The 25,064-nt window shown below is 42.3% G+C and overlaps 1 protein-coding gene across 1 annotated transcript in view; it reads left to right on the forward strand.

The window, feature by feature from the left end:
• Positions 1-25,064, forward strand: part of BCAR3 (breast cancer anti-estrogen resistance 3) — a 109,426-nt gene that overhangs the window by 15,393 nt on the left and 68,969 nt on the right. Inside the window, exon 3 of the mRNA XM_012661120.1 lies at positions 22,920-22,959. Within this exon, the coding sequence (XP_012516574.1) occupies positions 22,920-22,959 (40 nt within the window). The remainder of the gene's footprint in view (positions 1-22,919; positions 22,960-25,064) is intronic.

The raw sequence follows: 25,064 nt of genomic DNA on the forward strand, positions 1-25,064 counted from the left end.
AGGGAAGGGACCCTGAGGTGCAGCCCAGAGGCATCCCAGCATAGTCCATTCCTGGGAGTCAGCTGAGGAGGCTGAGAGTTTGGCAGCAAAGAGATGAGGTGGGGTCTGGATAGGGTTGGTGTTCAGATGTCCCATACGTTCTCTGATGACCCGGCAGACAGGGGCACATGGGCGCTGCAGGTGGCAGTCAGGCCTTTGCCTAAGGGGTGATGGCTGCTGTTCCGTGGTTTGGGTGGACGGCTACCTTGAGCAGGGGCACCTGCCCTGGAAGGCAGGTCAAGGGCGTATGTTCCTGTGTCTGGTTGGCTGAAGCCCTTCCTCTTAGAGGCTTCAGGGCATCGCCTCAGAACCGTAGCATTTTTAGTCTGCCTTTGAATTAGTTGAGAAGAAACCTTTATAAACACACTCTTTTAGGAGGGGGCAGGGGATGGTTGGGGGCGGGTAGATGGGATTCGTGGGAGTAGAGGAAGGGAAGATAGATACCAGCCAAACAAAGCATCTGCTTTTATCACAAGTGCTGTGTTTAGGCTTAGACAGCCTGAAGCCTGGTGATTCACTGGTGCCAGACCCTCTGTGCCTGCCAAGAGACATACTGGCCTTGATACGGTTTTTCTTGTTCTTACTCTATTCAATTTGAGTGACTGCTGCCAAGTTAAGATTTCAACAGTGGCTTTTAGCTTCATGTCGTCACTGGGAGTCTGCTGAGCACAAGTTAACCCGTGGCTGGGTTGAGTTTTTATCAACCAGTACTACTTGTGTTAGTCTCAGATTCCTATATAGACTCGCCATAGTGTAATATGCAGGGTGTTTAAATGATGCCATTTTAAGATGATTAGAGAAACTGCCTGAAAATGCAGTTTAATTATCATTCTTTTAATATAATTCACGAACACATTAATCAGGCATTGCTGTATTTTCAGATGAGACAGACACTGACTCACAGAAGCAGGAACTGGCTGTTGAAGTGAAAGAAGCAGGCGTTTTAGAAGTAACCAGGCCTTAGAATCTCGGAAAGCCAGAGAGGGAAATGCGTTCTCATCTACAGTCTACTCTGGACTGTAAGAAGAAAGATTCCCAGAGTTGAGGGCAATGATAAACACGATTCCGTGCCCTCAGGCTCCAAAAGAGAAACACAGTTCAGGACAACTACAACGATAGTCTGACCACAGTTCCAAAGGAGGACGGGGTACGTGACCATCCAGGTAGCTCTTCTGTTTAAGGAGAGGATGCGTATGGAAGACAGCCTCCAGTCTGAGCCTACTCATTTACAGGATTCCTCCAATGTGGTATGATGAGCCAGGGCCACTTCGATGTATTCATTCACAAGTATGTTGAAATCTACCATGTGCCAGGCTTTGTGCTAGGTGCTGGAGATTCAAAAACAGCGAGGCCAGAGTTCATAGCCTTGGGAGAAAGGGATGCCCATTTTGAACCACCTGACCTTACCAGCACCTGTTCTCTTGCCTTCCTTGCTACCGACCTAACTTCCCATCCGTGGTATAGCCCTTCGCATCACTCCACTAGTTTGATAAGCAGTTCTGCTTTTCTTAACCTATGACCTTAACATCTTTCCAGGTATCACATTACTTTTTCTCCTTGATTTCGTGATCGCAGATGGTACTTTCTAGATAACCCTTGCCTCATAGCCTGCCTCCTCTGTGCTGCCCTGACCTTGGACCTAGACCCAGGAGAGGTCGGGCCATGCAACCAAAGAGGGTGGCTCTGTGCTGTAAAAGAAAGAGTGCAGAGTGAGCAGAGGATTGTGAAAAATGCTAAGGGCGACAAAAAGGGCTTTCAGAAGTTATGTTTGGAACAATAAGACCAAAGAGCGGGGGATGCGAGAGAAACCAAACTGCTGAGCTTCTGTTCTCTGGCTGGAAAGGGGAGCACAAACGTGAAGGAAGAATCGCTGGCCCCGAGGAGATGAGGCTGTGACAAGGGCTCTACTGCTGCTAAATCTGGCGAAGCCCCCAAGTCCGAGAAGACTGAGGGAGTGTGAGACTGAGGTCATCAAACGAGCACTGTAACGCTGGAGGAATATTGGGATAACGGAGAGCTACAGGAAAAATACAGGTGGATTAAATATTTTAATTTTTAAAAAAGGAGATAGGGAGATAAAGTTACTCTTCTACAAAATGATAAGCTTGACGTTGCTATCAGGAAATATTCTAAAACAGATTATTAGGACAATGACTTCTGAACACTTGGTAAAGGAAGCAGTCACCGTTAGGAGCTAGCAGGGCTTTGCTAAAATCAGGTCATACCAGATGAACTTTCCCTCCCGGGGTTACTGGGTTGAAGCCTAGAGGAATGTTGAGAAGGCGTGTGTACGGATGTCAGTCATTGCCGCTGTGCTCTGGTGAGAGAGACCCAGGCCAGATGATGGTGTGGGGAGCATGCTGGAGACTGTGTCCTCAGTCCCATCTTGGTCAATTAAAAAAATCATTTAGACACTAATATTGGCATACAGATCACATATGTGGATGACATAAATCTTGGAGGAATAACTAACATGTCAGAATGATAGAAATGAGATCCCAAAAAAGATCTTGGTATTTTTAAAAAACAAACCAAGTCTAATTGGATAAAACTTTATAGGAAGAGACAAAGACTTGTACTAGAGAGTCCAAAAACATAAATTGCAAAGTGAAGGGATGAGGTTTGGCTTAACCACACATGAAAAATATTCCAGAATTTGGGTAACTGCAGCCTCAGAATAAGTCAGCAGCATACTAGGGCTGTCAAAGAAGCTAATGTCACTTTAGGAGCATTGATTGAAGTTTAATATTCAGACCAAGGGAGGTGGTCCCACATGGCTGCCCTGTTGTACCTGGTGAACTGTTTTTAGCTCTAGACATCAGAAATGGAAGATGAATTCCTCCACCGCAGAGCAGTGGGCTTCTGTTTAGACCTCTCCTGCTCTGAAGCAGATCTGTTGGCTTAATCATTAAGGAACTTCCCTAATGTTCTTCTGTATTACTGAGAAGGAACTTCTCATGTCATGTGTTAACCCTGGGAGGAGAATATTCAATAAGTACCAGCTTTATCTGCCAGCTGCTAGTGAAGCGTACTTTAACAAATAAGATCAATAAATACGCTGTGAGATGTGGAACAGTGAATCTCTTCTCATTTATTTTGCAAGGTGATGAACCAGAAATATTTCTTAAATGTACATCTAGAAGTGCTATAGTTCTCTGTTTAAAGCACATGTCTTTTTAAATCAGCAAAGACTATACACACAATATCCCCCTTTCTACAGCAAGAAAATAACTCTTTATTGGGACCTTAATGTGATTCCCAATATCGGTAAATAACCTGTTATTCTAAGCACACTCTAGCTGGTATTTTTCCAAAGATGTCATTTCTCCAGTCACCATGCCAGTCCTGTGTTAAGCATCTATTTCTTCTCATTTTCCCAGTAGACAGATGGAAATGGCCCTGTGGTAAACTCACTCTGTCCTCTTGATTATCTCCCTGATTAACTTCCTCCCTGGCATTTCAAACATGTCCAAAGAGATTCATTTTCAGCAGGAGCAGCCAGCCACACAGCGTCACTTTGAAAACATCTGGTCTCAGTGGGGCTGGGGAGCCAGGCACTGCCCTGGCGGCAGTGACATATTGCCAAGGGAGTTCTGTCTGAGGCCATCACAGTTCAGTCGCAGGCCTGTGGCTAAATATCTTCTTGATGAGGAGGCCGGTCAGTCCAAGAACAACATTGCTCTCTTGTTCCCTCTCTCCTTCCAATGTTATTCTTCCTTTGGGGAACCATGGAGTGTGGTGGGAAGGCGGAGTTGGGGTCTAGGTCTTCTGCACATTGGAGGACACACACACACACACACACACACACACGTTCATTCATTCTCACCAACATTTATCGAACTATGTGTCCTGGAGATGGAAAGGTGAGTAAAATATGGTCCCTGTTCTCAGTGAGCTCATAGTCCAATAAGGGAGATAGACAAGAACACACATAGTATATTCAATTATTACTGTTATCATAAAGTTTTGTAATTCACAGGGAAGGAGTACCGAGGAGATGTCACTAATTCTGTGAGTTGTGAGGGGTGGTGAGAAAGAGTGGTCAGAGAAGGTGGGAGTCAATGGGAAGAAGAGGGAACTCCAGGCCTATTGATTCAGGAAATTCCAAATAGTTAGGATTTATTGAAGTGCAAGGTGAGGAGATGAAGCTGGTGAGTTGGGCAAGACCTTAGAAGCATGATTATCATCTAATAAAATATAAAACGAAGGAGCTCCTATCCAAGGTTACTTGGGTCTGAGTCTTCTGTGCAGTAATTAAGAAAAACTGGTAATTCTAGACTGTCCCATGCATTAATCTTATCTAATAGAACATTATTATACTTATATATTCTAGGTAATTATATATAATATATATTTAATAGTTCTATTATAATAGAAGGAATATTGTCCTATAGATGCAAAATCTTAGTAGATTTATAGCTATCTCTTCCTTTCTCCTATCCTTCCATTCCTACTTCTCCCCAACTAAGATTTTGAGATGTTGTTGGAGCCTCATGCTGGAGAACAAGAGGTGAAACCACTAGATTCTGAGGCCATGTCCATGTGCCCATGGGCTGAAGCCACCAGGTTACCTATGGAGGGCAGAGTTTCTCCAGTTGTTGGGTTCACCTTTCCTGATTGTGTGACATACCCTGATGCATGGGTTGGTTAAAAATGGTAGACGAATAGACCCCAAGGCCGCGATGTTGGTTCCTGCTGGGCCCCACTACTTCGGGTAAATAGAGATTCAGCCTACTGGCCACACTTGTCTTAAGTCTTGTAGTATGACATTTCAGGTAAGTGTTCTAGGAATAAGTTCATTTGTGATGAATAAACTCCCACAAAGCAAGAACTCTATCTCAGATATATAAGCCTTCTTTCTAGTCCCTGCCCTAAGTTTTAAATCTAAGATTTTCGTGTAGTGCTTTCAGATCCAGGAACCTTGCTCAACTTCCTTAGAAGCTCTGTGTAGATTCCTTATGTGTTCTATGTAGATCATCATCATTTGTGAATCATTGCAGTTCTGTTCTCCCTTTTCCAGTCCTTATTGCATATTTAACGGTACAGGCTAAGACCTCCAGGGCAGTGGTGAACAGAAGCAGTAACAGTGGATAACCTGGTCTGATTGATTGATTGTGGTGATGCTTCTGACATTTCACCATTAAGAATGATACCTGCTCAGGTTTTTGATAGATACTCTGTCAGGTTCTCTTCATGTCTAGTTTAAGCTTTTTACCCCAGAGATCATGAAAAAATGATTTTTTCCCAAATGTTTTTCATCAATTAGATGCCCAAAATTATTTTTCTACTTTAATTTGTGAATGTGGTAAATTGTATTAATAGATTTTCTCATGTTAAACTGACTCTAAATTCCCAGAATAAACCTAATTTGATTATGATGTGTTTTTAATACATTCTTGGATTTGGTTTGTCAATATTTTGTTTAGGATTTCTTCATATCTATTCATGTGTGAGATTAGCCTATACATTTCTTTTACTGACTTTGCTTTTGGTATCAAAATTATAATGTGCTCTTTTTCAAATCTCTGGAGGAGTTTATATAATTTTCGAGTAACAATTCCAAAGTTTGGCAGAACTTGCTGAATAGTAAAACTGTCTAGGCCTAATGTTTCCTTTATGGGAAGATACTGAACTACTAATTCAGATTTTTTTAATGGTTATAGGACTTTTTCGATTTTGTTTCTGAGTCTGTTTTGGTGTTATTTTTCTAGGAATTTGTCCATTTGTCCTAAGCTTTCAAATTTATTGACACAAAGAAGTTTATAATATTCTCTTATTATGCTCTCATATCTGTGATGATGCCCCCTTTTCAGTTCTATACTGTTTGAGACTTTTCTCTCTCTGCCCCCTCCCGGATTATATCTGTCAGAGGTTTATTTTATTAGGCCTCCTATAGAACCAAGCTTTGTTTCTCCCTTTTTGTATTATTGTTTTTATTTAATTTCTACTCCATTGTTCTGTTTTCTTCATTTGTTCTGTTTTAACTTAAACTGAACTCTTAATTAATTCTCAGTCTTTTCTAAAAATAAGCATTTAAAGCTATATATTTCCTTCAAAATACCACTTTAACTGTATCCTATATTCTGAAAATCTCTTATAATTGCTAGTTACAGTTGTATTTAGTGATATATTTAGGTTATAGCTGCTTATTCTGTAATTCTGTACTATATTTTTTAAAAAATTATGCATTTTTGTTATCACCTTATTTTGAATTGTCTTTTTAAAAATACTCTTATTCATTTACTGGTTAGTTTTGTTTTTTTTTTTCTTTTTTCGAAACAGAGTCTCGCTCTGTTGCCCAGACCGAGTGCAGTGGTGTGATCACAGCTCACTGCGGGCTCCAACTCCCGCGCTCCGCCAACCCTCCCGGCTCATCCTCCCAAGTATTCACCGCGAGGGCTACAGGCGCACTTGGCGGCTGCTTTTAAAATACCCTTGTATTACTTTATAAAACATAAAGTAAAACGATACCTTTATTTCTGTCTGAGCAATATAAGGACCTTAGAACACTGACTCTGGTCACCTTCCTCTTGGTTTTTATACCATTGTTGCCCTGTATTTTAGTTTGTCTTTATTTTTTTATTTTAAAATATTTTTAATTGTGGTAAAATATACCTCACATCAAATTTACCATCTTAACCATTTTTAAGAAAACAGTTCAGTAGTGTTAATAAGTACATTGACGTCATTATACAATCTCCAGAACTCTCTTCATCTTGCAAAACTGATAATCTGTGCCATTAAACGGCAACTCCTCATTTCCCCCTCCCCCTGGTCACTAGAAACACCAGTCTGCTTTCTGTCTCTGTGAATTTGACTACCTCGTCTAGGTGAAACCATATTCTATTTGTTCTTTTATGTTCTTCTATTTCACTTAGCATAATGTCAAGGTCAATCCATATTGTAGCATGTGTCAGAATTTCCTTCCTTTCTAAGACTGAATAATATTCCATCGTATTATGTATGTAACTCATTTTGCTGGTCTATTCTTCTGTCGGTGGACACTTGGGTTGTGTCCACCTTTTGGCTTTTGTGAATAATGCTGCTATGAACATGGGTATAAAATATGTCTTTTAGACTCTACTTTCAGTTCTTTGGGGTATATACCCAGCAGTGGAATTGCTGGATCATATGGTAATTCTGTTTGCAATTTTTTGAGGAACCACCGTACTGTTTTCTGCAGCAGCTGTATCATCTTATGTTCCCACCAACAACGCACAAGGATTCTGATTTTTCTACATCTCCACCAACACTTGGTGTTCTCTGTTTTTTGTTAGTAGCCATCCTAATAGGTGCGAGGTAGTAGTTTGTCTTATTCTAAACTCCACGAATTAGACATCCGTCTTGTTTTATGCCATCAGTGCTGGTTTGGAGTTACCTACACGTATATCAGTTTCTTTGTCCATCATTCATTCATAAGTCTTGGGCTTTTCCTCTGGCTTCCTTTTCCTTTTTCCTAAAGGGTATTCTCTGTTTTTGTTTGTCTAAACTTGTCTTTATTCACCCTTGTTCTTGATGGTTTTGCTGGGGACAAAATTTTGAGTGCCTCACTTTCCCTTTTGGCTGGTAAAAATCTGTCAGTCTGATTGTCATGCTCTGGGGGCAGCCTTTCTTTGCTCTTTGCCTGCTTTTAGGACTTTATCTTTGATAGGCCGTAGTTTCATTACAATGTGTCCAGGTAAATTTATTTTTGGTTTATACTGCTTGAGATTCATTGGTGCGCCTGAGTCTGGGGACTGGTATCTTTCATTAATTTTCAAGATTTCCCATCTTCTTTTCTTTAACCACTGCTTTTTTCCTTTCTCTCAATTTTCTCCTTCTAGAGCTCTGGTTAAATGTATAATACTTAGGCCTTCTCATTGTACTTTCAGTGTCTCTCTAATATTTTCCATTGCTTTTTCTCTCTGTACCATGTTCTGTGTAATTTCTTTACATCTTTGTTTTAATTCATAAATATTTTCTTCAATCATGTCTAATTTGTCATTTGACTTAGCCACTGAGTTTTGTGTTTTAATTGATTATATTAATAGTTTTTTATTTCGAGAAATTAAGTTATTTTTTATCTGCCTGTTTATTCTTAGATCACTTTTGATTTCATCTTTTAAAAAATGTATCATGCATCATTATTTTATAGCCTGTTTCTGATATTCTAATATCTAAAGTCTTTGAGTATCTCAATCTATTATTATTTCTGCTGACTTTGCTCATTATGGAGCTTGTTTCCCATTATATATGGTTATTTCTGAAAGGGAATTTATAATGAAATTTGTGGATATCCTGAGCAGCATTCTGTAGAACAAATTTTCCTCCAAAAAAGATACACATACTTCTCTTGCTAGTGGCACCACCAACCCAGATGTTTTAATTTCTCAGTTTTGGATTTCTCTGTCAAAACAGGTCGTATAAATTTGAATTCCCAACCAACATGAAGACCTGTGGTTACAAATTCTTAGGGGAAATTTTATTAATGCCATTATTTTTCCCATGAGAATTTGTGGTGGAGACAGTAGGTTTCCTTCTTGGTTCCCTTTGGTGCAGCATGTTTCGTTTTGTTTTTAGCACATTCTTTCTTTTTTGACTGCTTGATGGTTCAGACCTCCTGCAGGCCTTCAGGGCAAGCTGCTCACTTTTATGGACCCAGAGCTTGTCTTCCCTGCTTTCTTTTGTTGTTGTTATTTATGTTTTATATTCTTCATTTGTTGTCTGTTTCTGTATCTGTTTTGAATATGTGTGTGCGTTTCTCGAGAATTTAATTTTCTTATGAATTCAACAATGTATTTGAAAATATATCTATAATTTAACTGTCATTTGGTTTTCAGAAAATCTGGTTTATCCTATTGAGCAAATGAAAGTCCCATGGTAGAAATTTTTAATTTTCTGAGGCTTTAATTGAATTATATAGATATAATACAAGGTTGGTTATTTGTGGTGTGTATACATGTACCTTTTTTTCTTTAAATAGAGATAAGGTCTTGTTCTGTTGCCCAGACCGGAATTCCTAGGGCTCGAGCAGTCCTCCTGCCTGAGCCGCCCAAGCAGCTGGGATTACAGGCACTAGCTGCTGTGCCCAGCTAATTTTTAAATTTTTTTGTTAAAAAATTGGGTCTTGCTTGTTGTCCAGGCTGGTCTCAAACTCCTGGGCTCAAGTGATACTTCTCCTTCAGCCTCCCAAAGTGCTGGGATTACGGCAGTGAGCCACTGTGCCCAGCCTATGGTTTATATTTTTATTTGTCCGTATTTGCCCTTGTTTATTAAATGGCTGCTATGTGACAAGTACTGTTCTAAGGGCTCAGTATACATAATGAGCAAGATAGAAGTAGCCCCTGCCCTCCTGGAGCTTATGGCCCAGTGGAAAGACAAGATAAGCAGTGGCTGCTCCCCAGGCGGGGGTGGTGGAGAAGAACAAAGGGTTATGTAAAATCGGGCATTCTTAACTAGTTTCTGCACAGCTACTTCATTTTGTTCTTTGCTTTTCCTTCGTGAGTTAACTATTTTTGTTGGTGTGAAGGGATTCCTTAAATATTTGTTATATTTCATTGTACTTTTAGGGAAATATTTTTGTGTCCATGATTTGAGGGATGTGAAAGACCCTCCTGAGAGTAACTCATTTGTTAGTTGAGAGGGAAGGAGACCTTATTGGAGACATTCAGTAGTTGAGTGGCAGCAGGTATCTGTGTACCGCTAATCATGGAAAATGGGTGATAATGAGGGGAAGTCTAATGAATTCAGATCCCAGTAGCCTTAAAAGTTAGTATAGTGTAGTGCTTAGGGGCAAAGGGGCTTGCCAATTCATTCTTGACCAACGTATTGAGTCCCTGCCATGTGCCAGACACCACCTACTTAGTCCCCCTGGGAAGAATCCGGTGAGTGTCCTTCCCTCTCTCTTCCCTTTCACCCACCAAAGCCAGTCATTTACCAATCCTGTTTTCCCTTGGGAGAATTTCTTAAGTCCGGACACCATCCCCTCCGCCTCCCACACTGCAGCCCAAGTCTCATCTCTCACCCAGATGACCCCAACAACTCCTTTGGTCTTCCCAGCTCCATCTTGCCCTGCAACTAATCTGCTTTCCATGCTGCTGCAGGGGGACTTTTTACAAAACACAAATCTCTGATTATTTTCCAGCTTGAGATCCTTCAACAAATCCCCTCGCTTTCATGACAACATCTATGTGTGCTCTTGTAGCTCACAAGCCTTGTATGGTCTGGCTGGGCCTCCTCCCCATCTCCTGTCCCAGCCCCTCACCGTCCCAGGCCTCCTCCAACCCTGCGCTTCTGTTCGTCCTCTTTTTTGTTAATCTGACAGATTGTCGCTGGGCAGCTGCCAGGAGCAGAGCACTGGGGACACCGAGGTGAATAAAGCAGACAGAGCCCCACCCTTGGAGGCTTGTGTTCCAGGGGAAAGACCGACCCTGCTACAATGTCAGAGACGATGGGAAAATATTAAGACAGACAGGAGATAGAGGGTAGTAGTGGTGCTAATCTAGAGAGAACCGTTAAGGAAGGTCTCTGAGGAGATGTTTGAGCAGAGACCTGAATGGTGCGAGGGGCTGAGCCCCTGAGTGTCTGGGGGAGGAACGGTCCATGCCAAGGCACTGAGGCAGGGGCAGGCGTGGCATGTTTGAGCAACAGAAGAAAAAGTCAGTGTGGCTGGGATGGAAGAGTGGAATAGACAACGGGCGTATTAGTTTTCTTTTGCTGTGTAACAAAACCTTGGCAACTTCACATCCATTCACCAGCCCACAGTTTCGTAGGTCAGAAATCTGGTGTAGCTCAGCGGGGGTCTCAGTTCAGGGGGTCTCGCACACAATATGTCAGCTCTGGGGAAGAAGCTGCCTCCATGCTCATTCGGGTAATTGGCAGCATTTAGTTCCTTGCGGTTGTAGGACCGAGGTCTCTGTTTCTTGGCTATCAGCGAGGGCGGCTCCCATGCCCTGGAGACCATCTGCAGTTCCGTGCCTGGGCCTTCTCACAGGCCCTCTGACAACATCGCACCAGCAGCGGATCCCTTGTGTCAGAAACCCCTCGTGCTCCACCTCAGGCCCACCCGGATAACCACCATCTTTTGAAGTCGGCTGAGTGAGGATCTTAATCCCACCTGCAAAACTCCTTTGCAGCAGGACTAATCTAAACACTAGATTAGTATGTGATTGAATAGCTAGGGGACAGGAATCTCGGGGGCCGTCTTTAGGATTCTGCCTACCACCATGAAGTTGGAGAGCTGGCTGGGGTCACGCCAGCCAGGCTTGCAGGCCCTAGTGAGGACTTGAGGGTTTGGTTCTGATGAGGCGGGTGCAGTCTGAGGAAGGATCACTCTGGCTGCTGGGGGAGAGCAGATTGCAGAGCTGGGATGAAGCAGGGCCCAGCGAGGGATGATGGTGGTCTGGACTGAGGTGGCGTTGATTCCTGAACAGCTTGCAGTGCCCGACACGCGCCACGTTGTCTTGTGACCCTGTACCTTTGCGCGTGCTTCTCCCATTGCCCAGGGTGTTTTTCGTCACCACCTACCCCGTGGCTTCTTCACCAAAACAAGTCCCCACTCAGCCCTCACAATTTAGCTCAGAAGTTGCCTGTAGGCCCCTCCACAGTGTTTCCCACCTGCTGGCACCTTTTGCCCAACCCGAACTGCGTTGGGTCTGTTGGTCTGTCTTCCCCACTTGCCTGCAACCTCTCTGGCAGCCGGGACTCTGTCTTTGGTTCCTGAGTTTCCATTGCCTAGGCTAGTGTGTGGCATCTTGTAGATGCTTGATGCCATTTGTGGGATGAATACAAGAACCACGGAAGATGCTGGGCGGGAAGTAGACTGTCGTTACTCTTGGAGAGTTCACCTGGTAAAGGGAGAGACCATGTACAGATAAACACACAGTACAACGAGCTGAAATAAAGACACCGTGCCATGTGCACAGAGGAGGTGCCGATTCTGCAAATTACCAGTGTGCAGGAGTTTAAGGGAAGCCTTTATCCGATTCAGTCTGTCATAGTTGCACCTAGTTTCTCACATTCCTCCTCGCATGAAATAGTGATCTTATTACAAACCATCCCATTTTATGTTATATGTAAAGGGATATTTGTTTGGCAATACCGTCAGCTATTAATTCTATATTTAAAGAAGTAAACAGTCATTCATTTAAAACATTCTGTAATTTAAGACAGACAGAATGACCTTCCTTCCCCATCTGTATTCCAACTACTCAGAAAGGAAGGTCTGTATTAGTGAAATTTTGCTTTAAAGGGAACCTCTTAACTCAAAATAGCAAAAACACTTATGGATCAAGGGTCTTGTTAAGAGGGAGGAAATTATCAGTCTGGTTACTGATGAGAAACAAGCTACAATAGTAAATATATTACTTCTGTGACTCAACTAAACGTTCCTAAAGTTTGAACTTTAAAAAGTGGGACACTGGAAGGAATGATTTAGCCAAAACAGACACAGTGATGTTATTTAAACTTAATAAACTTAAAAGCAAAATAGCAAGAGAGTCCAGTTTCACCCTGCTGCCTTCTCTGTGGACGGTCCGCAGTGGGGCAGCTGCCCGCCAGACCCTGGCCGTAAGCAGAGATGCACACAGCATGGACTCACGAGGGTGAGGATTCATAATTGGCATAAGCCAAACAAAATTATTTTTTTTAAAAACCTTTTCATTTATATTGCCAAGTTCCTCTGTTTGTTTTCTAGTGATCTCTCTTAGAGAATATAAATCTCTGGTTCAAGGACTGTTTGCTGTATGAATAATTGGATATTCTATTTCAAACCAGAGGCTGGGGCTGTAGGGCCAGCCGCTGTGTTTTCTAGCTCACCGGGAAGGGAGTTCGTATGTGGAGAACGTCTTCTTTCTGGTTAGCTGGGCCCAGGTGGCTGGCTGAGAAATGTGACACGGCACTTCTGCATTTAAATATAATTTTTATTTGGATCAAGGCATTGATTTTAAAAGCTTTTGGCTTTGTAGCACAGTAACTTGGTTTTATGATACTGTCCTTCTGTTCCTTCCCTTGGCTCTTTAAAAAAGAGGACGAGAAGAATATGAGGATACAGGAGGGACGCCTTGGAGCACTGAAGCTAGAATCTGAAATACTTGGACTCCCCTTTGCTCTCATGACAGAGTGAACAAGGCTCCCTCAGCAGGCCTTGCAGAGTTCATTTGGGGGCAGGGCCAAGAGGGGACTTCAGTTTTATTCTTTGCTTTGCTCTCAGGCCTTTTAGATGAAAAGCAGAATGAGTCTGTGGAAAGTACCAAATATCTCTGTAGAAAATTCTCCGAGTGGTTCGCCTGACTATTTTTTAGTCTTATTTCCGCAGAGTGCCTCTGGTTTGTCCCTGCTAACATGTCATGTTATCAGCACTGGGGACCCAGTGCTAATTTCTTCCACAGGCCTAGTGAAATCAGTGTTGACATGGGCTTGGGAGATTTATTCTGGTTTCCAAAACAGGGTATGGCTTCTCTTGGCTTCACTTTTTATGAAAGGGATGGGGAGGGGAGTAGAGTTAAGGCCAGAATGGGAGACCGTTACCTAGCAACTTACCTGTGCTTTTTCATAGCTCAATGTTGAATGAGCAACTGTACATCTAATTGAGTCTATCAACCAGCGTTCCTGAGAGCCTGACGATTTGCTGTCACTGTGCTGGACATGTGGTGTAATGCAGTTAGTCAGAACGCCTGGCTCAAACCCCAGCTGCTCATCTTCCTAGCTGGGTGCCCTCTGCTTTGTCATCTGCAAATTGGGCACAGTCCCACCTCCTTCGCAGTATTATGAGGATGAAATCTTCCAGTTTATGTAAATCGCTTTAGTATAAAGCAAGTGCTCAATAAATGTTTTGTTGTTGTTTTTAAAAGACAGATGTAGTCTCTGCCCTCACACCCTAGCTTTTTACAACAGCCTGGACAGAGGGCCATCCTGCCTTCCCATCAACAGATGACCACTGACCTTCATGTGCGTCTTGCAAAGGCAGTTCATCCCTTTTAAGAGGTGTTAGTTGTTGGAAAGTACTTCCCTAACTGGGGCTAAAATACTCCTCCCCATAGGTCCCCTCTCAGCCCGCCTAAACAGAACATTTGCTCTTTCTTCCATGTGGAAACCCTTAGCTGGTGGATGACAATCAGATGACAAGCCACTCTTCCCCAGGCTAAATGTTCCTCTTCCTTTCAGTTTTTCCTCATGTCATGTGGTTTCAAAACCCTCTCTCTCCTGGTTGCTGGTTTTCTGGATCTGTCCTGGAGATCCAGTGTTTCAGAATGTAAGTGAATATTCCACATGTGCTCTGACAAATGGCTCCTACCTCCTTTCATTCTGGTGGTTTTGTTTTGTTTTTGTTTTTGTCTTGAGCAGGGTCTAGCTCTATTGCCCAGGCTGGAGTGCAGTGGCATCATCATAGCTCACTGCAGCCTCAAATTCCTAGACTCAAGCAATCCTCCTGCCTCACCTCCAAAGTAGCTGGGACTACAGGCATGTGCCACCACACCTGGCTAATTTTTCTATGTTTTGTGGAGATGGGGTCTCACTATGTTGCCCAGGTTGGTCTCAAACTCCTGGCCTCAAGTGATTCTCCTGCCTTGGCCTCCCAAAGTGCTGGAATTACAGGCATGAGCAATCGGGCCCAGCCTTGTTCTGGTTTTTAATCTGTCAATGTAGTCTAGGGTCCCATTAGCATCTTTGAGAACCGTGCTACTTCATAATTAAACTTGGTCCACTAAATTTCACATCTTCCCCACCTACTTGCAAAAATGGAATTTTTAAATTAGAAGTTCAAAATTTATCCCTGTTCCATCTCATCTGGTTAGATTTTGCCCATCACCTAAATTATTTGGTGGGGGGGGCAGAATAGGGTGAGACTTAGTAATGTTATTTAATATACAGCTCACACTTAGAGCACTTAATATATGCCCATATATTACTTACTATATGCCAGCCACTGTTTTAAATATTTTGGTAAGTTAATTTCACCTTCATTCTGTTTCCACAACCATCATATGATACAAATACTATTATTCCTATTATTCCCATTTACAGATGGCAAAACTGAGCCGTAGAGAGGTTGTGTTCACATGGTGGACTATGTCCAGGTTCACACGGTAATAAGTAGTAGAGGCCGTGTCTGAACCCCGTAGTCTGGCTTCGTAGCCTGTGCTCACAATCCCTCAGCTAGAGTGCCTATCACATGAATTTGATCACTATACATCATGGTTCTCATCTAAGGTATCAGAATAGTCTGAATAGAATGGGAGCTTGGATGGAGCACTTCTGGCTAATAAGGACCTTTCTAGGCAATCAGTGGTTTGTTTATTATTGTTTATTTTTTGGTAGGGGTTTGGGAGGGATGCTGGTTGTTCAGTTCAAAACTAATCTATCTTATTGAATACTAAATAACTTGGGGTCCTGTAACTTGTTTGGTCATAACAATGTCATGACTTTGCTGAAATCCAGATATAATTTAATTATAGCATTCCTTAGACCTACTAGTCTATTCATCATATCACAAAAGGAAATATAGTCAGATTTGCAATCGTAACTCCTTTTTTTAGGTGTTTAATATCTCATTCTGATTAAAATTTTGCCTAGGATCTGCTGTTTTCACCAGATTTTTGTTTTTTTTTTTTTAGTTTTTTTTTTTTTTAATTTCAGCATATTATGGGGGTACAGATGTTTAGGTTACGTATGTTGCCCTTGCCCCCCCTCCCCCTCTAAGTCTGAGTTTCAAATATGTCCATCCTTCAGGTGGTGCGCATTGCACTCTTTGTGTATCCAAATACCTGTCCCTTCCTCCCTCCTCCCCCCCCAACATCCAATAGATGTTATTCTTATATGTGCATTTATGTGTTGATCATCACCAGATTTAATTGTAAAATTCTTTTCCATTCACCACTTTTTTTCCAGTCACATACTATTTATTTATTTCATTTCACCTGTTGAAAGCTGGGACATTCCCTCTCCCTTTCTCTGAAGATGCCCATGAAAACTCAGTGCACTCCCTGAGCTAGTTCTCTCAGGCTAAACCTCCAGCTCTCTTGGGGAGCCGGTGCGTAACAGTGTTGGGTAGGCCAGGCGCTGTGCAGCTAGCAGTGTCCCCACGCCACGATGGGGTCACATTGAGGCAGGTGGTCTGTGCTCTCCCCACATGCCTGCTCCTCCACCCCAAGATGTCTCCAGTGCACCCAGGGTGGACTCCTCCATGCTCCTGTTTGACCCTCTACCATAACACACTTCTCTTGGCAGAAGAGAAGGAAACCAGGAGGTGCAGAGCAGTCTGTGTCCTCCCTTAGCCCAGGGCCCTTGGCCTCCAGCAGTTGGCTGTTCCTATTCTCAGTCTTCTCACCCTGGTTATTATATTTTTCTTATGCTGCTTAATTTTTTCTGCCTGGTTCTTTGGGGCCAGGGATGGTGTTCCTTGTCCTCTGAGGGTTCCTCAGGGAGGGCTTCCTGGAGGAGGTTGGACCTAGACCCCCTGCTGGGAGAGGCAGTCTTGGCTGGGCTGGGGTAATGGCTGACCTTCTCGGGGAGGAAAGGAAAACAAGGCTTCTTGTGTAATTCGGGGCTTCCAAATAGCTGGTCCTTAGCTCTGCTATCAGGATATTAGAAGTAGTATTACGAATTAGGAAGTTTCAATCACAAGTAAGACAGAAATCTAATCAAGCACTCACCGATGGTTTATAGGAGAGTTAGCTGGGAAAACAAACCCCAAACCTCTTTGGCCAATTAACAGAAAATTGTTTATTTTCTTCCTTCTTTTTCTTATTGTGTTCATCGCTTCCATTTAAGACCTTAGTTTTTAAGTCTCTTTTTGAGTTCTCGTGGAGAACTTCAGTCAAGCCTCATTAAAAAGACCATCCCTTTTCATTTTTGAATGTGCAACCTCCACTTACCAGGAGTAGCTTTTGGAGAGAGATCAAGTTCAAACCATTTAATTGTACACATAACGCCTCTCTCCTCCATCCCACTGTGCCTCCTACTAAAGCAGAACTAAAACCCTGACCTCAAAAGCATTACTGTTATTGCAGACGCTTCAAGGGAATGGTTTGGGTGGCTTTTTATATGATTTTACTGGATTCGAATCATTCATCAAATGCAATGTTTGAATGACACGTTACTTTTCACAAATAGAAATAGTCCACTGGCATTGAAATATTTCAGAGTTTCAAGTGAAAAAGAAAAGCTACATTTCAAGAAAATAATGTATAGGAACTTTGTCATACTGTTGGCCTCTGATGCCATTGTTTAGGGCAACCCTGTATGTATGTGAGAGCACCTCAAATCTCCTTTGGTACTTTGTTCACTAACCATAACCAAGAGTAGCAAAATGAGAGTCTTCATGGAAGCAGAGTGATTTTCTATTTAGAAGTGTTTTCTCTAAAACATCACTGCCCAATAGAGCTTTTTGCAATGTTGGAAATGTTCTGTCATTGAATTGTGCAACATGATAGCTGCTAGCCACATGTGGCTATTGAACACTTGCAATGTGACTAGTGCAACTGCGGAACTGAATTTTTAAGTTTATTTAGCTTTAATTTAAATAGTCCCTGTGACTAGAGACTATCATATTGGACAGCGCAACTTTAGAAAGAAGTCATTTATATTAAACAGTTGTATTATTGGCTTCTGGAAAACGAACATTGTTCTGCCATGGTACTTGTAGATTACACTTTTAAGTCATTCATCTGGGGTCCTTCTCTGTGCTTAATTAAAATGCCAGTTCATTAAATTTAGAATGAGAAACATCAAAGCCCTTTCACTTAGGAAGTTTCAACTTAGGGATGTTGCAAGTTAGCAGGACAAAGCTGTCCCTGGCTCCGTGAGAGAGTTTGGTGATTGTTTTGGTCTCAGCCATTATGATGCTGCCTTCCATGGTAGTTGCTGAGTTTGTACTTGATTTTGAGAACTCCTAGGAACATTAACGGACTCCTTTGGGTGCAGAAGGTATTGTGTGATACATATCACAGGTGTTGAAACTCCTATTAAGATAAATGAAAGTAGTGGGAGAACAAGTTCAAGGTGGTAAGGAAATGATAAATGCTGCAGATGTGTTGAATCATGCAAGAATGGGGAAGATTTTGAAGGACAAAGAGCAAACCTATGTGTGTCAATTGTTGTACCCCTGTTGTCAGCAGACTAGTAATCAGTGAGAGATGAAGAAAAATGACAGACACTTTGAGAAAGGGGTCTCCAGAGTCTTGACTGCACCACAGTTCTGTATCCACTCGTCCATCAGTGGACACTTAGTTGTTTCCATATCTATTGTGAATAATGCTGCGGTGAATGAGAGTGCAGATATCTTTACGAGGTGATGATTTCATCTCCTTTGGGTCATAAGGTAGTCCATTCATCTGGGGTCTTTAGAAACCTCCTTACGGTTTTCCCTAATGGCTGTACCAATCTACATTCCCACTAACAGTATCCAAGGGTTCCCTTTTCTCCATACGCTCACAAATATTTGTTGTCTTTTGATTTTTGATAATAGCTGTGCTAACAGGTGTGAGTTAACATCTCACAGTGGTTTTCATTTGCTTTTTCCTCATGATTAAGGATGTTGAGCACCTTTTCACACAACTGTTGCCTATTTTATGTCTTGTTGAAAGAAATGTCTGCTTGGATCTTTTGCCCATTTTTAATTGGATTGTTTGTTTTTCTGCTATTGAGTTGTATAAGTTCTTTATACATTTTACATATTATAACCCCTTATATAATGTGGGGTCTGTAGGCTACCATTCCATTTTGTTGATTGTTTCCTTTGCTGTGCAGAAGCTTTTTAGTTTGATGTAGTCCCATTTTTTTATTATAATATTTTTGCCTCTGTAGCCTGAGCCTTTGGTATGGTATCTATTGATTGTAGATCTTTTGGTAAAAATATTCGAGCCTACAGCTAATGTATGGGTACTTATTTATTTAGTATAGTGGCTTTCAAAATATGATCTATGGACCCCTGGGGGTCCCTGAGATCCTGTTAGGGGATTTATAAGATCTAACTAAACTATTTTCATGACAACACTAAGATGTCATTTGCCTTTTTCACTGTGTCAGCATTTGCACTGATGGTGCAAAAGCAATAGTGGATGAAATTGCTGTGCCTCAGTGCAAAGCAAAGCAGTGCCACCAAACTGTGCGAGTAGTTGCTGCATTCCTCCCCTCTGTGTTCTCAGAGTTCTTTTAAAAAAATTTGTTTCTCTTAAGAATGTCTTTGATGAAAAGGTAAAAAAATTCATATTAAATCTCAACTCTTGAATATCCATCTTTTTAATATTTTGTGTAACAAAATAGGAAGTAGATATCAAATATTTATGCTGCATACCAAAGTAAGATGGTCATGTAGAAGGAAAAGCTCTTATTATGTGCTTGGATTATAACCTAAACTAGCCACTTTTTTCATGACATGTTACCTGCTTGAAAAGCATTCTTAAACACCTTTCACCATAAACGCCTTTCAAAGTTGTCTTCTGAAGCCCTGACTCAAGGAACCAGAAAGGAAAAATTAAAAGAGTACAATTAAGAGGTTGTTCTAACTGAGACAGCAAGGCTGTGGGGAGAGCACAGGCCACCTACCTCCAGGTGACACCACCTGTGTGTGGGGACACTGCTAACCAGCCAGTGCTGCCTCAGGAACAACCAGGCACAGCATTTTGTTATCGCACCTGCTCCCTGAGAGAGCTGGAGGTTTCTCCTGAGAGAACTAGCTCAGGGAGTGCGGCGAGGAACATTGAGCTTTCAAAAGGAAAAGGAAAAGGATTTTACAACCAAATCTGGTGGTTAAGGCAAAAGATCCTAGGAACAATTGTAAACAAAATTACTAAAATAATGACATGTGGCATGCTTAAAAAAAGAGAGTTAAAAATCACAAGTCATGACTATATGATATTAGTATTTGATAGATATTTTCCCAAAAATGAATGAAATGAAGCTCTAGGAAAATAATTGACAGTGTTAATTGCCAATGAAAAAAATCCAAGCTTTCAAGTGAAAATTAGAATTTTGAAAAACTCGTGCCTTTCACCATGAACTTGATAGTTCCTCATACGGTCAGCCTTCTGTAACTGGGCTCCTCATCCATGGATTCCACCAACTGTAGATTGAAAATATCTGCGTAAAAAAAAGGATGGTTTTGTCTGTACTAAACATGTACTTTTTTCTTGTCATTATTTCCTGAACAATACAGCATAACAACTGTTTACATAGCATTTACATTGTATCAGGTATTATAAGTAATCTAAAGATGACTTAAAGTATAATATATGGGAGGACGTAGGTACATTATATGCAAATACGACACCGTTTTATATAAGGGACTTGAGCATCCATGGATTTTTGCTATCCTTGGGGTGGGGGCAGAGGAGGGGGTCCTAGAACCAGTCCCACATGGATACTGAAGGACACTGTACCTAATAACTTCTCTGAGGAGATCAGTGGTAATATTAACAAATGTGAGGTTTTTTTAAATATTATATTGAAATGTGTCAATTTGGAAGATCTGCATAAGTCAGTAAACCTGTATTTTCCAGAATACTGGTTATAGAATCAAACATGGATAAAGGTTCATTCAAAGTGCAAGGTATACACAAAAGAGTGAGAAATAAGTTTTAGATTCCATATTACAACTAACCTTTCACTTGTCGACTTTTGGTATGGCATCAAAGAAGAATATCCATAATTATCTGAAAGTCTATTCAAATACCCTTTTCTTTTCCAGTTGCATATCTGTGTGGGGATGGATTTTTTTCATTTATTTCAGCCAAGACCTATCACACAACATATTGAATGCAGAAGTAGATATGAAAATTCAGCTGTCTTCTGCTAAGATAGACATTAAAAAGATTTTTTAAAATGTAAAACAATGTCACTCTTCTCACTAAATTTTTGTCATGAAAAACATCTATTTTGCATTAAAATGTTGTTTAAACGTGTAAATGGTTTTTTAAAATAGAATTAATATCTTGAAAATTTCTCAGTTTTAATTTCTAATGTCAATTCTCAGTAGATATAACCCACATAAACAAAAGTTCTTTGGGATTTAGAGTGTTAAAGGGATCCTGAGACCAAAAGGTTTGAGAACCTTCAATTTGGGCAGTATGTACCTATATATATATCCATGTGTTAAGACATATATGCATGCATATAAAGTACATTTTAAAATGTACATAAAAATAGAAACATGAAGATGAAAAACAGCATTTCAGTGGATCTAACATTTTTCTGTATTCCCAGGGCCAGACCACTAGGACAAACAATGCCTATAAGCCTAAAATGTTAATTCAGTAGAAAACCAGGGGTTTAAGAACTTAAAGGGGGAAGCACAGCCAAAATGCTGCTGACAAAGTTTTTAGTCACTAGCTGGGTGGTTCCAAGGTCCCAAAGCCTGATGACATCCGTGTATGCACATGAGGGGGTGAGCATGGCACTGACACTACAAAGACCTCGAAAGGAGGGTGACCTGTTGAAGCAGACAGACTCCTTTCTGCTTTGGGAAAAGATGCCTGATGAAACGAACACCAGTTCGAACACCAGCTCGAAGGCAGAGTATGCCTGGTTTGAAGGCTTAGAAAGACTGATTGATAACGCTCTTTGATGGGAGTGCACTCAGGGACTGCAAGCTTAAGCTCTTCTCCAGTCCTTTGGCCCTGCAAAGGGATTCTTTTCACAACCCAATCTGCAGAGGAGAATCTTGGACGCCATCCCGCCTCTGCGCATGCGCCCCATGCACAGTCCTCAATGGACAATCCAGTCCAAGGATGGCTTGGGGTTTGGATCCATTTCCATCATGAGATGGATTGTGTCCCTGACCTGTGGGGTCAGGACTGCTTGTGCCCTGGGCTCTGGCCTTCGTGTTCTTGTGCAAGAGTGCTGTAGTCTCCCATCTCTGGTGGCTGTCTCCAAAGCCAGAGAAGCATCCACACCTTCCTCCTTCCTCCTTCCTCCAGAGGAGACTGCTCACCAGCAGGGATCCCCTGCCTGCTGATGGGCGTGGCCTCTCCGTAGCTATGCCAAGGAACCCCCTGCAGAGGAGACACTAGCCTTGCTGTCTTCAGAGCCATTCTGTCATTTTTAAATGATTGCATCTCTCTGTGGGAATGTGTTGATTTTTTGAAGTTTAAGTCTCTCAAGGAGCTGTATTTTCACAGTCAGGGTGGGTGACACCTCACTATAACCCTGCAAGCCTTGAAAACATTAGCTTTCCTGTCCCCCTTCTGCTCCTTTTGCCTTAGATCTTTCCCTTAAGTCGCCTTCGTTAGTGCCACTCACTGGTGTTTACTTTTAATTGTCTAGTCAATCCGATGTATTATTACGATAGACATAAGAGCAGCCGTTAGATGGTGGGATGAAAACACTGGGGGACAAAGAAAAATTGGGATGAGTTGCTCAGGTTTACTCCGGGAGCCAGCAGTAAGAGAGAAAGGCTCCGCTCCCTCCCTCACCCAGGCCTGCTGCATGACCTTGGGCACCCGCTCTGCCCACCTGAGCCGCTGTTTTCTTCCTGTCAGGGTTGGCTGGACATCACTGCCTGGTGGGGACTGTGTGGGAATCTACCTGGGCACCATCAGTGCTTGAAAGTGCCACGCGTTCCCGCATGCAGTCTTGCTTGCCTCCCACCTCTGCCCTCCAAGCACTTTGCTTCAGACTTTCTGTTTTTATGCTCAAGTAAATCCAGAATTCCTACACATAAATAGTCTAACATTCTGGGGCCTGAATTTCGCAGGGAAGCATGCGGAGCTTCTAGACTGATATCACGGTGGTATCTCCCACCCCCCACCCACCCATCATGAAACAAATCCATGTCTGCCTGGGGCCCAGCCTAAAAACGTAAATGAATAGGGTGAAATAATGTTGGTAAAGTAAAAATAACATTTTACTTAATGTAAGAATGTGTTATTCCCAATTGTTCTCATATTTACGTTTTCTCTTTTCAGGGATCCACATCCTATGGACCCAACTCTGGAATACGTGAAGGTAGGAAACCAGGATTTAACATGTAGTCCTGACCCTGCGTAATAGGCTGCCCCTTTCTAATACGGTGTTGCCAAAAAAAGCTGTAGCCGGGTTTGTGTGGAAAGCTGGCTAGATTGTCTGAAACAACCAGGAGGAAATTTGACTCTCAAGCCGTTGGTAAATTTGGTATGGTCTCACGTCATCCTAGTGCAGGACTACAGTGTTTTCCCTTTATCTGGCCCTCGGAGCCAGATGTGTTTTAAAATTCAGACTCTTTTCTAAGAAAGGTAATATGATGCATGTGTGTAATACCCCCAAAGAGGTCTAGGGTCAGAACCCCGTAATCAAACATTATCTCCATAGTAACGTGAATATTCACAGTAAGAGGGATAAATAGATGACAAATAATTTTATGTAGTTCGTGTTACATTTTGCCACCAAATGAGATTGGATTAGTTTTGCTGCTCAATGAGCTACTTTTTTAAAAGTTAGTTTTCAGAGTTTTCTGGATTTTGGAACGGTAGATGAGGACTTATGTTTACCTTCAGTGGAGGACCGAAGGCCCTCTGAGACTTTATGAGCTGTCCTCTCCTTTCCAACAGTCAACCTCTTACTCGGCGGCTAATCTGGGACCAAGTAGTAATATGCTACTTTCTAGAGGGGCTGGCAGTCAATGCTCTAAATATTCAATCCTTCTAAACTATATTTTCCTGCTGAGCCGAAAGAAAAGATACTTTTCACTTCTTCCCTCAGTCCCCCTGCCCTGCCTTCTATTTTTTGGGTGTATATATTTATTTTCTTTTATTTTTGAGAACTGAAATCCTCCTACAGAAGAGAGAAGTCTGATTATCACACCTAGTTTCTTGGATTTATGATAATGTATATTATTACCTCTTAGGAGGAATTGTGGCATGAGTTAGGTGTTCAAGAGCTTACTCCTTAGGAGCCACATTCCGTCTTCACTATTACAAGGGCAGCACCTCAGTTTCAGAGTATTTAGGCTGGTCACAGTGCTGTGTACCCCATGCCTTCCCCCAGAGTTTTGGCCTTTCCTCCCTCCGTAGACCAGAGGATGGATGGAAGAGGGGAAAGCACCAGTAGAACCAGTAGAGAGAGTTCTAGAGAAAGTGGGGTATAGTTTGGCCCCCTTGACTTTGAGATATTTCTTCCCTGCAATACTCTGGTGCCCTTAATGCCTCTCGGCATGGAGAAAAGTAGAAATTCTATGTGAAGAATGTTGCATGATGAGGGGCCCTTCTGTCAGGGTCAGATTCATTGGCTGAAAAAACAAGAGTGAAAACGTCAAATTTTTAGGGATTCATTGTGACCCCAGAATGGGGAGCGATGTGATCCCTGCCTGAGTCTCCTCCTCTGGGCAGTGGAAGCCCCAGCTGTGGACAGCAGTCCAAGTCCTGACATAACTCCGGTCCCAGGCCTCCCTCTGTGTCTTTAAGTGCTGCTCTCCTCCCCACTGGGAGACTTTCCAGCCATTCCACACACACCCCATTTCCCTGTACCCAGATGGAAGAGTGAGGTCTGGGACTGCCTCCTGCATCCTGGGGTCGGGGGAGTCAGGGCGCTGAGGCTGACCCACAAGGATGGGACTTCAGTGTCATAGCAGGAGAGAGCTGGGTGGAGAAAGACTCCAAAATTGCATTCTGCCCGGTTTGCATTCTGTGTCCTGCTAGCTCGCTGTCCTGTACCATTTGTGCTGCAGCACATTAACATGGCCTGAAAGGGGACTGGTTTCTGGTTGCTTAGCTACGAGTAGTTCTTGAGGGAGGGATGGAGGGAAATGTGCATGGCTGGGAAGCCACAGGGCTGTCTGGTGGTGCTTTTACCTTGTCCAGCAGGCTGGCCTCCTGCTGGGCCCCACAACAGCACCAAGACCCTAAGGGCTCAGTTCGATGTTTGGATGTGATAGGAAAATAAATAGCAGGCCCAAAGTAGCCCAGGGATTTGCGGATCTCACTCCTCACTGTTTCTGTCTCTTTAATTGTGGCCCTTCGAAAAGAGAGTGTTTTTTTTTTTTCCTACTGTTTACTTGTTTTCCTAGACCTCTCCTCTCCTCTCACAAATTTTTTTTGTCCACAGTGGCTCAAAATGTGATCGTCTTGCAGTTCTGT

Source organism: Propithecus coquereli, unplaced genomic scaffold, assembly GCF_000956105.1.
Source record: "Propithecus coquereli isolate 6110/MARCELLA unplaced genomic scaffold, Pcoq_1.0 Scaffold7, whole genome shotgun sequence".
NCBI lineage: Eukaryota > Metazoa > Chordata > Mammalia > Primates > Indriidae > Propithecus > Propithecus coquereli.